The sequence below is a fragment of the Berghia stephanieae genome, chromosome 3, assembly GCF_034508935.2.
Source record: "Berghia stephanieae isolate SIO BIC M18660-M18661 chromosome 3, UCSD_Bste_1.3, whole genome shotgun sequence".
Taxonomy (NCBI): domain Eukaryota; kingdom Metazoa; phylum Mollusca; class Gastropoda; order Nudibranchia; family Aeolidiidae; genus Berghia; species Berghia stephanieae.
The window spans coordinates 48,554,158-48,574,349 of NC_088362.1; the positions used below are offsets into that span (position 1 = coordinate 48,554,158).

The 20,192-nt window shown below is 38.1% G+C and overlaps 1 protein-coding gene across 3 annotated transcripts in view; it reads right to left on the reverse strand.

Moving 5' to 3' along the window:
- Positions 1-1,422: 1,422 nt before the first annotated feature.
- Positions 1,423-20,192, reverse strand: part of LOC144967898 (cytospin-A-like) — a 72,966-nt gene continuing 54,196 nt past the window's right edge. For all 3 annotated transcript variants that reach the window (XM_078905649.1, XM_078905650.1, XM_078905651.1), the window contains 14 exons: positions 15,838-17,658; positions 14,866-14,994; positions 13,678-13,886; positions 12,739-12,880; positions 11,913-12,102; positions 10,500-10,638; positions 9,752-9,857; positions 8,746-8,895; positions 7,268-7,402; positions 6,021-6,715; positions 4,758-4,884; positions 4,206-4,322; positions 3,248-3,307; positions 1,423-1,650 (listed from right to left, as the gene is read on the reverse strand). In XM_078905649.1, the coding sequence (XP_078761775.1) occupies positions 1,552-1,650; positions 3,248-3,307; positions 4,206-4,322; positions 4,758-4,884; positions 6,021-6,715; positions 7,268-7,402; positions 8,746-8,895; positions 9,752-9,857; positions 10,500-10,638; positions 11,913-12,102; positions 12,739-12,880; positions 13,678-13,886; positions 14,866-14,994; positions 15,838-17,601 (4,062 nt within the window). In that variant the 5' untranslated portion in view covers positions 17,602-17,658 and the 3' untranslated portion in view covers positions 1,423-1,551. The remainder of the gene's footprint in view (positions 1,651-3,247; positions 3,308-4,205; positions 4,323-4,757; positions 4,885-6,020; positions 6,716-7,267; positions 7,403-8,745; positions 8,896-9,751; positions 9,858-10,499; positions 10,639-11,912; positions 12,103-12,738; positions 12,881-13,677; positions 13,887-14,865; positions 14,995-15,837; positions 17,659-20,192) is intronic.

Consider the following 20,192-nt stretch of genomic DNA (forward strand, 5'->3'; position numbering starts at 1 on the left):
TTTTACCCCATGCCTATTTATTACATTTATCTGATACAAATTTTAGGCGTAGTATCAAAGCTAATGATCTTAATGTTTACATGTTCATAGTAGTTGAATAAAAATATCTTGCATATGGTCATTTTTAATACATGTTTTTTTTCTCCCAATTTTGAAAGGTAGCAAAAATATCTAGGATTGAGTGAGTTATTCATTTGAATTCCCATGGAGGGAAGTCAAATTGTGTTCTAGGATCCATTCAAGTAAACTGGAAAAAGAGTTGACTTACTCAGCCCTAACACTGACAATTTCGGTATTTGTCTGTGGCTTTTACTTACTTTTAAAGAGTTCAATCACAATTTACATTTTTCTGAGACAAGTTATATAAGTATTATTAAAGCAACTATTTTTAATCTTTACATAACAGTGGTCGTTGAATAAAATTATTATAAACATACCAATATTCTTTTAGAATGAAAAACTGAAAAGCAACAAAAATCTCTTTGGAGAGGGGACAGCACAGAGATAGAGGGGCCAGGTTGAATGAGTTAATATTGAATGGTGCTTGTCTCATGCTGGGGTTCTCTATTAATACATTATCGCATTGGATATTACATTCCAGTAGAGGATTGAAATAAGATGAAAACCGAAAACACTTTTATAATTGATTACAGAGACAGAGAGAAAATTGAATTAAACTTGAAATTGTAAGAAAAAGGAGTGAGTATTCGAATTAAAGGAAATGATGACCCTAGGAAGGAATCAAGTTGGATTGCTTTTGTGCTTTACATAAATGGGTGACAGAGTTAGTTAGTATTATGCAAGGCTATTAAATCATATAAAATTAATCAATCTCATTCATTAAAAAAGGTCAAAAGATTTTATTTTTTTAAAAAGAGTAATAAAATAATCTTTGTCAGATTTAAGGTTTAAAAAACGTGACTAGTATTAAAGCAAAGTGGTCCGAGTCGGATAATCTTGAAGTAGATGTGAGCTGAGAGATGTGGGTGGCAGGACAATGGCAGAAGTGTCCACCAACCATCTCTACCTGGAAATATTATCAATCCAATCATCTTACTTGTTCGTATATATATATATATATATATATATATATATATATATATATATATATATATATATAAAATAACAAAACTACTTCAACTAAATTTGCTGGAAATGTTAAAATGTCACATTAACACAATTCAGTGACTTGTGCTGTAAAAAATTGGACAACTTTCATTTGAAACATCTGTGTTGTCCTTGAATGGTTTGTAAAGCTGGCAGGAGAAAACAATATTGCTGAGTGCGTAGTGCGTGACCAGGTGTATGTTACTGCATGTCGACCTCAAAATGAGTTTGGAGCTGGGGATCACCAACCAATCATTTCCTTCCATTACCACCAAGAAGTTGATGCTGTGAATGTGTATGCAGTGTGTAGTCGGGTGTATATTACTGCCTGTCAACCTCAAAAGTGGTGGTGACATAACATAACATTACCACTGGCCAATCTGGTCACTTCAAAAACACTATGCTGTGAGAGTGTGTATGTCGTGCGCTATTGGGTGTGTACGTTTACTGCCTGTCAACCTCAAAGTGCTTGTAGATGGAGGTAACATAACTCATCACTGCCTGCCAATCTGGTCTCTCCATACACACCATGTCATTGATATTCTGGAGGGTAGAGGCAAAAAGATGGCATATAACACTTAAAATTTATAGATATAAATTGGTTTATACCATGTTCTAAGCTTTATAATATTCCCAAGTGAATTATATTTAACCAGAACAAAGCTGCCTTCTGTAACACTTGAATAAATGTTTTTCACACAGATAAATGAAGGAGTGGGATGGGATTCTTTAATAGGCTTCAACAGTCATGACTCACTTCCCTCGTAATGATGCATGGTAACTTAGTAACTGGCTCTAAACTTTCGGAACAATGGCGGACGCCCTTATGAAATATTTCTCCGACGAGCATAACAGTGTTTCCAGAGGAGAAAAACATTATAAATATGATCATGTTTTGACTTTTATACATTCTGATCACATGACATATGAAAAGTTCTAGCCAACATGAAGAATAAAAAGTACCCATTTTCTGCTCACCATTGCTGGGCGACGTGACATCAGACTAGTGAATCCAATTGAGAAATGACCATTCTAATACCTTCCTGATCATTTATAATAAGTTGGGTTGCCTAGAAGGGGAGCTAAAGATTTAGGTGCTTCCTCAAGATTTGAAATTCTAAATAAATACTTTACAAAAGGGCTGACTGATCTGATAACAATGGACCAGTGAGGCCTTCCTGTAATATCCTGTAATTGTAATATCGCCTAACAGGTATCATGCCTTGTTCTACATGTTACGTGTTGCTGTTGATCAGTGACCCCTTGTAATGCACTTTCAGCACGTTTAGTGGATATTGCGCTATATAAAAGCTCAAGCTTTTTTGTTGTTGTTTATTTTGTTTTTTTTTCTTAATATTCGTATCACAGTTAAGAAAATGATACGCATTGTTTGTTTGTTGTTGTCTGTTTCTCCAAACATCCTTCAACATAAAGCATCATACTGACATACTATTTAATTAAAATTTCCTATATAAACTAATGAAGACTGTTAAGTACTGTTATTTTGTTTGGTACAATGTGTTACTGCTTTCAAAGATTTTTATCATTTAGAACCAGAGAAAATCTAAATTTCTCAAAAGAATTACAATTGTAGACTCCGATGATACCTTCCTTACTAAATCCTCTGAGATGCTTCATCAACACATAATGAATGTTGTCAGTAAGGAATGCCAGCGATTTTTGTTTTCCATCAGCTTTCAAGCCTCCACCCAGATCAAACCAAAGGATGTCATTATTTCTCTATCTTCCAATCTTCACCAGGTCTCCAAAAGCTGTGCTGTTTTCGGGATTGTTCCCTACTTCATCCGACAAACATGAGCAAACCATCTCTATCTTCATAATATGACTGTTGACAGTTTGAGAAATGGAGGTCATTTCAGCTTTTTGTAAAAGAGCTTTAACGGTTATTTTGTTTAGCCAAAAAATGGGGCAGATTTTTCATAAACACTCGTATTGGAAAATATCAAATTTTCAGCAAACGGTTTTTGTAGATTTCCAAGATTCAGCTTCGTGTAATAAAACTGACAACATGACATTACTCTTGAATATGTGAGGTTTGTCCCAATTAAAAGATTACATTGTACAAGAAAAACATTCAATTCCCAGGATTTCAAGGTAAAAAAAAAGAATAAAATCTTACCAGATTAGATTTGATGCCAATACTCTCTCCAACTTTAAAAGCCAGGGTGAAATTCCTCATCTGTTGGAAGTGACATAGCAATCACATTACAAATTACTACAATAGGTGGGGAAACAAAAGAAGAGTAATTTAACAATTAGCTCAAATCTTTAAATTTAATTTAAACATGAAGTTTTTGCCAATTTTCCATTCCTGAACTTTTGACGTGTAATTTTATGCGATTTGATTTATGAAATGAGAAAAATCAATTCATTATGTTGATATTTATAATCAATTTGGGCAGAAAATTGGTAATCCCTGTATAGCATATGGTAATATTACATTAGTTTTTATATGGAATAGTGAATGTTGGTAACAACCAGCATTATGATGATATAGTCCAGGTGTACTTTGAACTCTCATAAGCTTTATAGAATTTCACTATAGACTGGCCAATCGACTGAGCATAAGTGATTGATGTTTTGGACTAGATTGGTAGTTGGACTATAAACTAATTTATTAGTACCATTTTATACCAATTTCAGCTTTCCATTTTCTTTCTCCTGAGACAAGATTTTCATTTTTACAATACAATTAAGTAAATTGAAATGTTAAAAATTATCAACCTCAAGAAGAAAAAAAATTCTTTTTTAACAGTATTATCAGGATTTTTAACTCACTCAATCCTAGAGATGTTTGCTACTTTTCAAAATTGGAAAAAAAAGTATAAAAAATGAGCATGTACATAGATAGTTTTATTCAACTACCATTAACATGTAAAAACTAAAAACATTAGCTTTGATATTACACCTATAATTTGTCTCAGAAAAATGGAATGAATAGGCAAGGGGTAAAAGTACCAGGGTAAACTACGGATATAGTCGGTGTTAGGGTTGAGTGAGTTAAAGAAGACATCCTCCCCCTCCCCAGTGATATATCTGAATTCTACACAGGATATCGAAACTTTAATTGTTCTTACCTTATCATCAGAGTTGAGTTCACTATATGGAATCTTATGGGGTACATAGCTATGAAGAAGGGCGCAGAAAGCCAGCCCGTCATTCCAACTGCTACTGAAGTTGGTTATATCTACATTCTGTGGAATAAAAAAAGTTGTTGATACCGTGACACTTTCAATTACTTCCAGCTGCTGCTGCTTCTCCTCTTCCTCTTCTTCTACTTCTTCTTCTTCTTTATCTTCTTCCTCCTCCCCCCATTCTTCTTCTTTTCCTCTTTCTCCCTCCAACACCTCTACCCTTCTATTTTCCTCTTCCTCCTCCCTTTTGGAAAGACTTGTTCAATTGTTTATTCATGTGAAAAGACACAAACGGATGTCGCCTTTTATAAAATAAACCTGCCCAGCAGACTTTACCCAAACATACACACATTAGCCCCCCCACCCCCCGCCATCACATACACACATATGTTCAGAAGATAAACAAACACCCTCCCCCTCCCATACACAGATACACACACCAAGAAGACAAAGACACAAAAATATTTATAAAAAAGAATGGAATTTTTAACTCACGGAATACTGTATGGTTTTCATCTGGCACCATTTTAGCAAGGCATTTCGTTTTGATCCCTTCATCAGTTTGGCTAAGGAGGATAAAGGATCTTTTCCAGGGGTCTCTTTCTTCATTATATCTACCTCTCTGGGAATAAATAAAATATCAAAATGGTTACCTAAAGGGAAAGAATATATCCATTGTGCTTGTAGGTCCCAAGAACATGGACGGAGATATCTCTTGGTCAATTAGTATCAGTAATTGAAATTGAAAGGTCTCCCTTTTCATACTTTTATTATTGCAAAAATAATCAAACAAGTGTTATTTTTTATTTTGTTTGTTCTGGTACTATAGATCTTTACCATTGTACCAGACCATATTGTACAAAGGGTATGCCGATAGCTCAGTTGGTAGAGCACTCGCTTCACACACAAAGGGACAGGATCGATCCTGGGTGCAGTCGAGATTTTTTCTGACCCCCCCTCCTCTGTCCACCCAGCAATGAATGGGTAGCTGTATCTGTTAGATTTGTCAGAAAGTATTTTGCGATAGACTAGCATCTTATCCAAAGGGTAACAAGCAATTATTATTGTCCGTGTCACGCTATAGAAACCAGGATAAACTCCGGCTCCATGGGCCCAATGGCTCTGAAGGACTACATAATCTACAAACCTGTAATGTGAAAGTGAAATGTCATATATAAAATATAGTTGGTCAGTTATAGTTCTATTCCATGAAAACTAAATTGGAAAAAAAAAACAAAAACAAACAAACAAGGGGAGGGGTTATTGGCCTGTGAATGGAATGGTAGTGCATTCAATTTAATCTGAATATTTTCTCCACCAATCCCCTTTTCCTTACATACTTCCTGGACATCAAAAACATGGATCCAAGATAGAAGGCAATTGAGACGCTTTCATTTATGATAACACTAATGATGATGATGATGATGTTGATGATGATGGTGATGATAATAATAAAAATAAAAGTAATCTAATCTCAAGACAAAGACAGCAAGCATGTTGAAAGACAGATATAGGGGGATAGAAGACAGAGGCCTCCCTGCCCTCTATGGAAGGTCAGGAATCCCACCCATATGATGATGATGATGATGATGATGATGATGATGATGATGATGATGATGACGATGATGATGATGACAATAAAGATGCATATTGAGTGATAATAGATTTCGATAACAACATTGATGATAATACCAAGCAATGACAGCTGATGATCAAGGATATTTCATTACACACCATCAACACCCTTCGCCTACTTACATGGCACCACTGTTCCGGCGAGGGGCGCTCCTGTCTTTCAAAATAGAGGTGATAGGATACGACACCTTCGTATTACTGCCACCACCACTGACACCACCTCCACCACCACTGTTTGGAGCAGAAATAAGATCTACCCTGTCTCCACTGTCTATTCTGGAAGGTGTTGAATAAATCCCGGCCCCAGCAACACCACTGGCACCGCCAACGCTAACACTGCTCTTGCAAGGTGTTGATATCTCACCAGTCAAAACGTTTGTAGCGATCAACGACGTTGCTGCATTAACCGGAGAACACGAAGAAGAGGTCAAAGTAATTCCGCTTGCCTGCGGTGACCGCTCTCGAGGTTTTGTAGACGAGGAAGTGGCCGAAGCGGTCGTGTTGCCACTGACTCGTAAACTGGCTGCTCTTAGAGCAAAGTCTTTGGTTGGGGAGTGGGGGCTTTCTGGAGTGGCTAAGGGTGAGCTGCTGACCAGCTCTTTTAAGGAAGAGAGAGAAATGTCGGAGGAAGTGGAGCTCCGTCGAGATTCGGAATGACTAGATTGTCCTCGGGATGAGCAGCCAGACATGACCTGTTCCTCGATGGAACGGATGAGGGACTTGACAGAAATGCTTTGACTACGCTGGTCTAAAGGCGAGGAGGTGGACCGGGCCTTCTCTCGGAGTGTGACCATATCTCTGTCTACGTAGCTCAAGACCTGGAAAATGTACATGAAGAAATATAAGAATGTCACGAATTTTCGCAGGTAATGCAAGAACTATGAAAGATAAAGTAATTTCTATATTGATACAATTTGTTAACGATGTGACTTAAACAAAAACTTTGGTATGGAAGGTACATTTTTAACAAATTGAGTTATCAATACCACCTGTTAGTACATTCTATAAGCAAAAGTGAGCAGACTACAGGAAGAGAGGATAAAATATAATCATAAAGTTCTAAATAATTAATGCGTTATCTGACTAAATAGCATTTTGAAAGATTTGAAAGAAAGAAAAAATGCTGAAATACTGACATCCTTTCTAAATCTTTACATTCAGTTCAAAGTAGCTTTTGCCTATTCATGAAACGTCCACATTGACTGCTCTTTCAACCCTCTGAATATATAGTTTATGAAATTCACAAATCATCTGTTAATATTCATGAACACAAATTTGTAGATACCGTCTACAGTGGCATATCTGAAAGGCACTACAGAGTATTTCATTGTTCATTACATATTAAAATAACCTTCTCTGGTTTTACAAACCTTTCCTACTTTCCCTTTGAGTTCTGAGTTGGTCATGATGGGATATTTCCGTGACGGAGAATCTTCTAAGGCAGACTGTCTCAGTGTCCTCATCTCATCTTTCAGCCTCTCCACCTCGGACTGAAGACCTGACACCTGGATGAAGGCATCATTCACAATCAAATAAAATGTCATAATTTGTTTTTAAAAAAGGACTTGTGACATTTTTTAACTCATACAAGAAAATTAACAAATAAATTGGGATTGTTTCAAAACAAATGTCTCTGAAGAATTTCACAAATATTTTGGACCAACAAAATTTGAAATGAAACTAAGAGAAAAGACGGAATGAGCATAGCTACAACTATAAATAGATGCAGATGAAGATGGTTAGGACATGATGGAAACAACTGTTTTGCCAAGAACTGCACAACCTTAGTTGGCTGATAGAAAAAAATGGCAGACCCAATGAAACCTGGAGAAGATCCATGGATAAAGAGCTTAAAGTGGTTTGCCTAAACTGGAATAACATACAGTTGACAGACAGAAATGAAGTTCTTGGTCCATGCCTTGTGCGTCCCATGACTCGATGAGGTTTAGATAAGTCACTCAACCCTAACAACGACTACCTTGGTGTGCACAAACCTCCATTCAAAAAGAACACTGATATTATCAATAAGGACCTACCTATTGACACAATCGGAGGTCATTCTAAACAGAGATATTATAGTTCTAAATAAAGGTGTACCATTTTTCTTCTTAAAAATACAATACCCAATTTGTTTGATCCAAAGGTTGTTAAATAATGTCTAATTCTAGAAGTTCTCATGTTGACAATTCTATGATGACTCATGATGAATTCGGCTGTGGTTACTTTTGCACCATCATTATTTACAATTTACTCAGACAAAGTCTCTGTGTATTAGTACAGCTACTGTTTTTAAGAATATTTTTCACATGATCCTGGGGAATTAAATAAAAATAAGCACCAATTTTTTATTTTTATTTTTTAGATTGAGCAAACAACACAGGGATAGAGGGCCAGGGTTGAGATTGTTAAAGCAATGTGTATGAAACTGAAAATGATAGAGCAAATAAATGATTTTAAGATCCAGTATATAAGTATTTGTGACCCATAAAAAAAATAATGAGCCCTTGTGTCTATTTAAAATATGAGAAACCAGCACAGGAACACGGTTGAAAGAGGTACACTCAAATGAAAGAACTGAGACCCTAATGGGCACAGTAATGGAACTTTACAAAATACATGAAAATCATTTGCAACAGAATATTTGACTGTATCACTCTTGGCAAAAGATCCCTGGAGGAAATTTGTCAGACTGAGATATTCCTCTCCGGAGCAAGGATAGAAATTCACAGGGAAGAGGAAAATATTGAGAAAGATAAAGAGCCTCCTTTGCCAAAAGGAGGTCCTTGCCACATGAGAAAAGCAATTGAGATGATGACTATAACAATAATAAAAACAAACATCATAGTACCTGGTCCTGCAAAATAGTTTTTTCATCCGTCAATGTCTCCATACTCTTCTTTGTTTCCTGACTGAAGTTATTAGCAATGACAACGGCCGTCTGCAGATCTTTCTGGAACTGACGCCATTCTTCTGACTCTGTATCGTGTTTACTTCGCATCTAAATGGGAGAATCATGAGGGGACAATTTAAACAAAGGATCAAATAAAACATGTAAGAAGTCAAAGATTTTGTTTATATTTGGACACTTTCTCAGGTAAGTTAAAAGCATCCAATGCTTATTGATCTGTAAAATATGGATAGTTTTTCTCAACTCCAGGGTTTACCCAATCTTGCTCTGGACAAAAAATTTGTTCTTGGGTTTCAAATCACATGGGGAATTTAACCACCCATGGGCTATGTGTCCTATTCAACACTTCCCTTGTCAGTTGTCTATAAAAGATTCGAAAAAGAACAAAATACCAAACACAGAATGTATCAGGTTCAAAACCCATCTTCAGTTAAAAACTAAAAGCAATAAAACCATTAATACATCACTTTAAATAATGACAGATGGCAGAAATTTATTTGGTATGGCTGTCCGCAAAACAATTGATAAACACATCCACAGAAAATTCTGATAAGAGATGACGTACAAGAAGCTAAAATCAAAGCACTCACAATTTTCCTTCACCTTTTTTTGGGATATCTACAACTGTCTTCATATATCAGAAATTTCAAAGTACCTTTTAAAATTGACAAATGTATGAATTCCATTATTCACTGAAAAGAATAATATTTTGACTTAAGATTAGGTAGCTGGGTCTGTTAAATCTTGTAGAAAGTACTTTGCGATAGACTAGCATCCTACCCAAAGAGTAGCAAGCAATTGCTAATGTCCGTTTCACTCTATAGAAACGAGGATAATCTCCGGCCCCGTGGGCCCAATGGCTCTGAAGGACTACTTTAATCCATCTGACCACCTTGCCAATCAATTGATGTGACAAGAGAGTCAATCAAAGCTATGTTGTATTCACCTCCTGCATTTCCGCCTCCAAGATCAGGTTTTGCTGCATGGTATTTTTCAGCTCGTTTTGGAGTTCTTGCATCTTGTTACTGATACTCTTTTTCTCCATGCCTAATCTGTAATGATTAAAACAAATAGAAAATGGATTAAGAATTGTGACGGATGATGTGATTTCCCTTATGCGGCTATGTGGTCTAGTGGTATGACACTCGCTTTCGGATCGGAAGGTCCTGAGTTCGAGCCTCGCTTAGCGCATAGTTAAGTCCTTGGAAAAGGTTTTTTACTCACATTCTCTCACCGTACTCAGGTGTAAAATGAGTACCTGGCCATTAACAGCGTTGTCTCAGTCCCGGTTGTAATATCGCCTAATAGGCGTCATGTCTCGTTTTACATGTTACATGTTGCTGTTGGTCTTTTGTAAAGCGCTTTGAGCCATTAAGTGGATATCACGCTATATAAAAGCTCAAGTTTGTATTTTTTTTTATTAATAACACTTTACAAGTGAGGTCTTGATTTCACTGTTACCTGACACCATATCATATCTCAATGTCCTCACCAAAAGATAAGTATGAAAGACCATAGGATTTTGATAAAATAGTTAATAAAAGTAACTCTGAGCAAATGTAATACAGTCTGAATTGTTGTTTTTTTTTTTAAATACCTATTGAAATCTTTACAATGAGGATGACGATGATGATGATGATGATGATGATGATGATGATGATGACTATGACAACAATGGCAAAGCATTTCATTACCTATCACAATCTTGTTCCAGCTCCACCACATGACTCCTGAGTGCATCAATCTCAGACACCAAGGCCACTCTTTCCTTCTTGCCCTCCTCCATTTCGTACTGGAGTTTGCCGCGTTCTTCATAGGAATTGTTTCTCAACACTGAAATAAAATACACCAAAAAATAAACAATTAAAAAAATAATAATAATAAATCATGCATTACAAAACAGAGTGCAAACGTATCTGTCTTGCATTGATATATATTCTGGAGGGAGGCTTGGATAGCTCAGTTGTTAGACCTCTCAATTCACAAGTATACTTTTAGATCTGGGAGAAAGTACTTTATGAGAAATTTAGCCTCCTGTCTTAAGGGTAGCCCCAATTGTTATGGTCTGTTCTGAAGGATTACATGATTGATAGTATACTAAGAGACATTAGCTACAAAACTGAATTTTTAAAACCATGAGACACCATCTTTAGCTCAGTCCCTTTTTCAATAGAAATGGAGTGAAGCCAGTAGAAGAGTTCATTAATTTAGACTCCTGTCCAAAGGGTAGCAACCAATTGATATGGTATGTTCTAAGCTACGGAAACTGAAATTAATTTCAGCTTCGCAGGTTACTAGGACTACATGATTGATACTATTCTAAGAGACATTAGCTACAAAACTGAATTTTAAATAACCAGGAGACATCTTTAGTCCAGTTCCTTTTTCAATAGAAAAGGAGTGAAGCCAGTAAAAGAGTTCAGTCAAGTGAAAAGCCTCTTAACTATCTGAAACAGTGTGTATGAAACAGTGTTACACATCACAAGAGGATGAGGATGAGGATGAGGACGAGAACATTAGAGTAGCTCCATTTCTATTTTTGAAAATTTGAAATTCCAACTATCCATTTGAAATGGAACAACAATAAAACAAGAAACTCAGCATTTAATTTTGAAATCCCCCACTCAAGAACAAACCATCATCTTTACTCGTTCTTCCCCTTCACCATCCGACTTAGGAACTCCCTACCAACAAATTGTAAACAAGCCCTTTTGACTGATGACTCCAAAAAAATCGCTCCCTGCTTTGTTCTAAAACCCCTGTTACTGAAAAATTCGGCCATACAATCTTCAGCCTGAAGCTTTGGCCTTAATGGAAGAAGAAGAAGAAGAAGAAGAAGAAGAAGAAGAAGAAGAAGAAGAAGAAGAAGAAGAAGAAGAAGAAAAAGAAGAAAGACTGAAAAATTATGTAAGAAACAATGCAAGAAAGAAAAATACAAGTAAAAATCCATCCCAAAAAAAATCAGCCTGCCTCGAATGAGGATCGAACCTCAGACCTCCTGATTACCAGTCAGACATGCTACCCTTCCACCACAGAGGTTACCCAACAGTACCAGCCCCCCTGATTTGTCACTTTGAAATTGACAAGCCTCTTGCAAAAACCCTCACCAATAAGTTCCTGGTCTTTTGAAGACAAGACGTCCTTCAACCTGGTGACCTCACACTGCGACCTGGCCAGTCGTTCGTTGGCGTCTGCTAGACTTTCTTCCACCTGAGCCTTGTCCCGTCTTGCCACATCCAGTAGAGTCTCCACGTCTGTCTTGTCCTGGGCCATGCGGGCAGTCTCCAACTCAAGGACCTGGCGACGAATAAATCAGAAACCAAAGTGGACAATTACAAAAACATGTTCCAGTATTGTCATCGAACATTTTTTTTTCTCAAAGGGGGACAGACAGGCAAATAGATTAAGCATAGCAATGAAGATTAATGGACTTATGTTTGATTCCCACTTTCAGAATGCTTCAACCAAAATTGCTCATTCACCAGCATTGCACAGCAGCTGATACGGATTGTCTTTTCTCTAGGTAGACCCCTGAATACAAAATTTCCCAAATGGATAAATAGAGGGAATATTTGACATATAAGCTGAATTCTGTACCATTTGTCACAAGTTCAGATTGCAAACATAGTTTCAAAAAAAAAATTCAAAGCAATAAATGCAATATATATATATATCTCTTGTGGTATGACACACTTTGGGATCGGAAGGTCCTGGGTTCGAGCCTCACTCGGCGCATAGTTGAGTCCTTGGAAAAGGCTCTTTAATCACATTCTCTCATTTGTACGCAGGTGTAAAATTGCAATATCGCCTAACAGACGTCATGTCTTGTCCTACACGTTAAATGTTGTTGTTAGTCAGGGACCTCTTATAAAGCGCTTTGAGCATGTTTATTGGATATTGCGCTATATAAATAGTTAACTCTGCCATCCCTACCTTCTTCCTCTCCGATTCCAGAAGTGTCTTCAGTCTGACGACCTCGATTCTCTCCGCCTCCATCTCCTCCTTGGCATGGGTCAGCTGACCATCGGAAGCTTCTAAATCGGCTTTCAGTGACTTGTTAGTGGCTTCTAACAGACTACAGGGGTGAAATAAAAAAAAAGTTTGGGTTTTGGGTTTTCAAATCATATTAGGTACCTCGTTTAAAAAAAAAATAATCTTGTCAAAACTATGAACCAGCCAATAGACTGAATAATAATAATAATAATAATAATAATAATAATAATAATAATAATAATAATAATAATAATAATAATAAATAATTATAATAATATCTTTATTGTCCATGAAATAATCACTAAGACAGACAACATGCGTGAATACACACAAACACACACACATACACACACACACACACACACACACACACACACACACACACACACTTACTTGCATAAGTCTCCGTAGAACTTTTCTTTAAAAGGCATATCATCATGGATACAAATATAAATAATGTACCATGTTGTGAGAATGAATTATGGATCATTTTCAATACAGCTATTTGTATTATTCAGTTTACAATAAATTGTGAGACCTGAAACCATTATGGCTCTAGGGAAAAGATAGAAACTAGGATGGTGAAATCGAGTTTTACAGATACATATTGAAATTTTTAAAAACATTTTTTTGGTAAGCCACCATTGAAGGACACCATTTATAGAAATAGAGAAGGGAAAGGGGGGAATCTGAATAGATTAGATCTCTGTTTACGCTAAGATAAAGAGAGAGAGAAAGAGAGAGAGAGAGAAAGAGAGAGAGAGAGAGAGGGGGGGGGGGGAAAGAGAGGAGGAGGAGGGTAACTGGAATAAGTCTCTTTTTGAGCTAAATAAAATCTTTAAAAATGTGACCACTCTGGTGCATGAATAAAGGCATTACCTGTATTTTTCCCTAAGGGCCTCCCCTGCCTCCTGCGTCTCCTTGCACTCCATCTCCAGACCCTCTAAGGCATTAGACCACTCTGTCTGCTTCCTCATCAACTCCTCCCTCTCCTCCTGGGCAGATTTGAGGAGTCCCCTCAGGTGTCCGTCCATCTCTGACTTATCTGGGAGCTCCCCTGATATCAGAAGGCACTTGAGTTGCTCCAACTACGAAAAATAAGAATCGGCACACATTATTGGGGGATAGCACGTGTAAAGTCGGGAGGTTTGATAGCATTTCAAAAACCATTCCATAGACCACTAAAAAACAATGTGTAATTGAATGTAAGTTTCAATATAATATACGAAAACAGATAAAATGGACATTTCAGGTTTCCCTTTTATCAACAAAACAGGATAAATGAAACACTACAGACCAATGAGATGATGTAAAAAATGGGATTGGAATAGCGTCCTACCTGATATGATGAATAAACGATTAAAGAACGAACGAATCACGGTGTGGCCCACTGAGCACTTCTTCAAACTTTCATGTTTGATTACTTGTCGAAAAAGAAAAAAAAACTATCAATTTTTTTCAGGGTTTCAGCAAGCTGGATACACTTCACAATGCTTAATTCTATCTAACATGCAGTGCATGTTCCAAATTAGTTGCCCCTTTTTGAACATGTAGATATTACAACAAATGTCTGAATGAGCAGGTTGGTCGACGGGAAAATGAATGAAGCTGTCCCCGACTAAAACTAGGTATTCATGCTTTAACAAAATAGGGCAATTTGTCTTCAGTACGTTTGTCTAACATATCATGCGCCAGGTGAGAAGTCTCGTTGTCGGAGGTACAAATTTGAGTCCTTGAAAAAGGCTCTTTACTCACATTCTCTCAGCCAACTCAAAAGTAACATGACATGGGTATATGGCAAGTAGAAGCAATGTTTCAGACGAAAAAAATATAATTGTAACAGCGCCTTATAGGTGTCATATTTCAACCTACATGTTTAGTATTGATGTTGGCTTGGACCCTACATTAAGACCTTTAAGCACATTTGGTGGATAGTGCACTCTACAAATGCTCAAGTCTTTATTTGCAATTTTTTTTCTAACATTTGAAGTTGGCAGATCAGGACAGGTTGTCAAGTTAAGACTAAAATTAATTAATAATCCTTGCATGTTGAGGACTAGATCATACCTGAATGCGGGTCTTTTCCAGCTTCTCTGTCTGTGTACACAGAGACTCGAGTAGGACTGTCTTCTCGTCCACCAGACGACTGTTGTCTTCTGTCAACTCATTGACAGCATCTTGTAGGTCTCCTAGTTCCTGTGGATTGTACAGCATCCTTTTGTGATGATGGCATTATCTACTATATGAATAATTAAATCATCATACACCATTCATTCATTGATTTATTTATTCATTCATTCATTCAGTCTCTTCCATTAGTTGAATGTTGTCTTCTGTAACCCCAGGAACAGCATCTTGATCATTAAATGATCATAAAGTTAATCATAAATGAAATAATTCATTCATTCATTCATTCATTCATTCATTCATTCATTCATTCAATAATCTATTGAAAGTCAGAAGCAATTAAAGTTTCGAAATTAAGAGATTAAATTAAATGTCTTTTAAATCATAATATCTGGTTATAACTGCTAAACCTAGCAGTTTTCACTAAGAGGTCAGGAACTACGACTATGATGGCAATGGGCTGGGCTCATGACGTAACTATAGTAGCTGCGCTTCATTGAAAACAATGATGACAGGTGTTATGATCTGATCTGTTTGTTAATTCATTTCAATTAGCCATCCCATATTGTTAGTGCTTCAGGGTGGTTAGTACCAAATATTTTCCATATCTGTAATCTAAAAGACGAAATCCCAAAAGTCAGCCATTTTTCTTATCTATGTACCCAGACCCATATAGCTGATATTCCCTAACCCAGGAATTTAAGGAGGGAGAGTAAATGGAGATGTAGGAAAACAAGGACAAGGGGAAGGAGAAAGAAGAAGACAAAGAAGAGGAGGAGGAAAGCGAGGACAGGGAAGAAGAAGAGAAGTGGAAGGAGGAGGAGAAGGAAGAAGAAGACAGGATTGTTGGTGGGAGGGGGGAAAAAAGAGAGAAGAAATGAGAATATCTACTTCTCTTGTATATTTTTTTACCTGCAATGTGGCTTGCAACTCCTCAGTGGTAGAGTAGTTAGTCTCCTCCATCTGCAATATCCGTTCTGTGAGACAGGCTACAGACACCTCACTGTTGCCGCCATCACTGTTGGCCGATTTATTACTTTGCTTTTCCCAGTGGGCTGAGGCAGTGTCCAAGGACAACACCGAAGGGTGGTCTGGTGTGCCACAGTAATCGTCCAAGAGCATCCCTGGCTCTGACGTGGACAGAGAGTTGCATCGGTGGAGGTCTTTGGACCCACCGTCTGTGGAGAGACTATCACAGCTGGCGCTTGTAGGAAGGAGACACGTGTCTGACGCACTGGCCTGATTTGCTTTGGGAATCGTTTGGCCACTGGCGGCAGAATTTAGTTTAAGCATGAGCTTTTCAGTATCAGTTATTTGCTCTGCTGGGAATCCCAACTCCTGCAACCGATCGTTGAGTTGCTTATTCTGATTTTTCAGCATTTCAAATTTCTCTTTTTCTGAATTTGCAGATGAAACCTGCGTCTTGAGTCTTTTGACTTCATATTTGTATTTCTCTATCTCTACCTTTCTCCCCTCTGCAATTTTGGTCAGCTCCGATATACGGACCTCCTGCAATTTCTTTTCCTTTTCGAAATTGGCTAAAAGTTCCGCATTGTAAGCCATGACATCAGCTGGGGCTGATGTTCTCTTTTTGGTAAATTTGTCCTTGGAAATATTTTGTGTACTTTGTGCCCGTTTCATGGCAACAGCATCCTTGAAAGACTTTTGGGACGAGGTGGACTTGAGACTGGAACTGCTCCCTAAAATCCCAGATCCATGACTTTGTTTATCGATGGACTGCGTACTGGATGCCTTGCGTAGATTGCCCCCAACTCCGTATATTCCATTATTGTTCCGACCAGGTGTTGATTTCACCGGTTTCGGTTTGGCAAAGATAGCCGTATCCAAGGATGAAGTTGTGTTTTTTCCTCTTTCTTTCAGAGCCAGGTTTTCTTTGTTATTTCTTTCACTAACCGTCTCAGCCTTGCTAGATGTGGTGGTGATATGGCTGCTGGTGGTGGTCGATATTGTCGATACTGCATTGGTGCTTTTAGGTTTGGGAGATTCTTCAACCACCATTGTCACTTGCACAGGTGGTGGTGGAGGTAGTTGTTGTTGTTGTTGTTGTTGTTGCGGTTGTTGTTGTTGTGGTGGTGGTTGTTGTGGTGGTTGTTGTTGATGAATCTGTTCTTTCTTGCTGCCTTTATTGCTTTTCCCATTGGAGAGATTCTCCTGGCTTTTGCTGATGAATTTCTTCCCCATGGAAGCCGAAGCCCCTCCTTTTTTGTGGCTGGATTTCTCCTTCCGGTGACTGGAACTACTGAGGTTGCTGTGGTCTGACTTGGAATTCTTCATACCCATGACGGGAGGGGTGGCACTGATGGCCGTGGAGGCCACGTTACTGCTATTGATGTTTTTACTGGGGGTGGACGGGGTAGAATTTTTACTGGGGGTAGAAGGTGTGATACTGGAAGTTTTTGAAGTTGATGCAGATGCTGTAGTGGTTGATGATGATGGTGTCGGTTGTAATGGCAATGACCTGGGCGTGCTGTGAGAGGATGAATTTTGTGATTTATTACAATTCCTGCTATTGTCCGAACTTGTGGGTTTTTTCGATACAGGAGCAGCAGCGTTACTGACTGTATTGCTACTAGAGGCTGTTGACCTCTGAGTAGCGGAGGCTGGTAGTGTGATATTGGGAGGAGAGCCCTTTTCGTCTTTGTCCTGTTTCCTCATAGTGTATCGTTTTGGTCAGGGCACAGGGATTGGTACCACCACTATCTGACGCCAGATCTGGAAAAGTAGAAAAGAATTGAAATCTTGAGACATGAAATAATTAATATAAAATCTTCGATAATTATCCTGTGATGCCTTTGCTAATTTTTTTTTTAAACCTGCAAATTTTTCTGGTATAGACCAGATATGAAAATATTTTGTGCAAAACCGCTCTCCATCAAATGCTATCACCATTAAATTATAGAAATGGATAAATACCCATCTAGCTTCCCGTTCTGTTGCCTTTAACTTTAAACAACTAATACTTTCATCTTTTAAAAAATCACCAAATACCGACCAAGGTCAGCCAGGAGATTCCAAAAAGCCAGTTTTCTGACTTAAGCCAGTCTGCCAAGGTCAGCCAGGAATTCCAAAAAGCCAGTTTTCTGACTTAAGCCAGTCTGCCAAGGTCAGCCAGGAGATTCCAAAAAGCCAGTTTTCTGACTTTAGCCAGTCAGGCTTCAGTCGGAATAGGGGCATCTTTGATTATGGGATATGTTATACAAATAAAAATTGCAAACCTTCCAGGCATCTTTTTGTGCCGTGTATTCCTGTCATCTCATGATTTGAACATGGGTAGGTCAAGTATGGTATTGAAACAAACCACGATGTTCGGTAGATAGATAGATAGATAGATAGATAGATAGATAGATAGATAGATAGATAGAAGAGAGGAAGAGAAGAGAGAGAGAGAGAGAGAGTGTGTGTGTGTGTGTGTTTGTGTGTGTGTGAGAGAGAGGGGGAGAGAGGAGGGGTGTTGAAAGAGCTAGAGAGATAGAGATAGAGAGGGAGGGAGAGTAGGAGGAGGAGGAGAAGAAGAAGAAGAAGAAGAAGAAGAAGAAGAAGAAGAAGAAGAAGAAGAAGAAGAAGAAGAAGAAGAAGAAGAAGAAGAAGAAGAAGAAGAAGAAAAAGAAGAAAGAGAGAAGAGAGAGAGAGAGAAAAGAGAGAGAGAGAGAGAGAGAGAGAGAGAGAGTGAGAAAGAGAGAGAAGAGAGAGAGAGAGAGAGAGAGAGAGAGAGAGAAAGATGTGATCGAGAGAGAGAGAAAAAGAGACCATATATAACCGTTGTGATTCATGAAGTCCAAAGATAGAAGATGGACACAACCGTTTATAATGAGACGTTTGCCCCCCCTCTCCCTGAATACCAGTTAGTTTTATACAGATTTTATCGGGAAGTGAGAGAGGGAGTAAGGGAGTATGTGAGTGAATGAGGGATCGCGTTTTTTTTCTTCTTCTTTTTTTTTTTTTTGAGAAGAGGTTGAGTAAACGTTTTATTGTGTGAAGTGACGAGAGTGAGAGTATATTAAAAGGAAGATGGAGAGGAAAATGGAGTGAGAGCGAATTGTTGTTTGTTCCTGGACGAATAGGGATAGATAGATAGATAGATAGATAGATAGATAGATAGATAGATAGATAGATAGATAGATAGATAGATAGATAGATAGATAGATAGATAGAGAGAGAGAGAGAGTTATATATATATATATATATATTTTATATATAATATATATAATAGATAGATAGATAGATAGATAGATAGATAGATAGATAGATAGATAGATAGATAGATAAACGCGCACACACACACACACACAGAAAGAGTGAGAGAGAGAGAGTGGGAGGGAGAGAGAGAGGGAGGGGGAGAGAGAGGGAGAGAGAGAGAGAGAGAGAGAGAGAGAGAGAGAGAGAGAGAGAGAGAGAGAGAGAAATATAGATAAGTTTGAGGGGGGGGGGGGGGGGAGGAAGAGAGATATCCTACCATTGACTCTGGCTGTGAAGAAATCAATAAAGCAGTGCGGCAGATAAAAGGAAAAGAAATAAATAAGATTTTCTTGCCCTTCAACACATGGGACCCCCCAAAAAATATCAGGGAATCCCCTCATCCATCTCAATACCCGTCACAGCGCGCCCACAGCTCTACCTCCCCCCCCCCCCCCCCACACACACACACACACAAACACACATACACACGACAAAACACATTTATTTTCAAGTTGGCCAACCCCCCCCCACAAAGAAAAAATACCAACACCCAAGCTTCAAATTATATGGAATGATCAACTCAAGCACTTATATAGAGCAATATCCACTAAAACAGCAGCGTGGCTTAGCGGTACGGTCTTTGCTTCGTACCCAAAAAGGTACCGAGTTCGTCTACCCGCCTCGTTGTGCGGCCTTGAGCAAGGCACCTCTCCCTATCTCACTTTGAGGCGCTGCACTGCGGCTGACGCCTGGATTATTCCAGTCTTCCCTTGGAATAGACCCTAAAGACAATTTTCCCCTTGAGGATGAATAAAGAGAATTTTGTTTTTAAAGTGCTCAATGCGCTTTACAAGCGATAATCCAATGCTCTCAAACAAACAAACAAAAAACCCAAAAAAAAACAAACAAACAAACAAAAACAAACAAAAAAACCCAAACCATTACAACAATGTTAAAACAAACCAATAATTGCGTTCGGTTATCAGTCCTGCTATTATAATAGTAATAGGAGCATGTAGAGCAGATGACATGTATGCACAATACTAATAATAATCTTCGCCAAAGTCCCA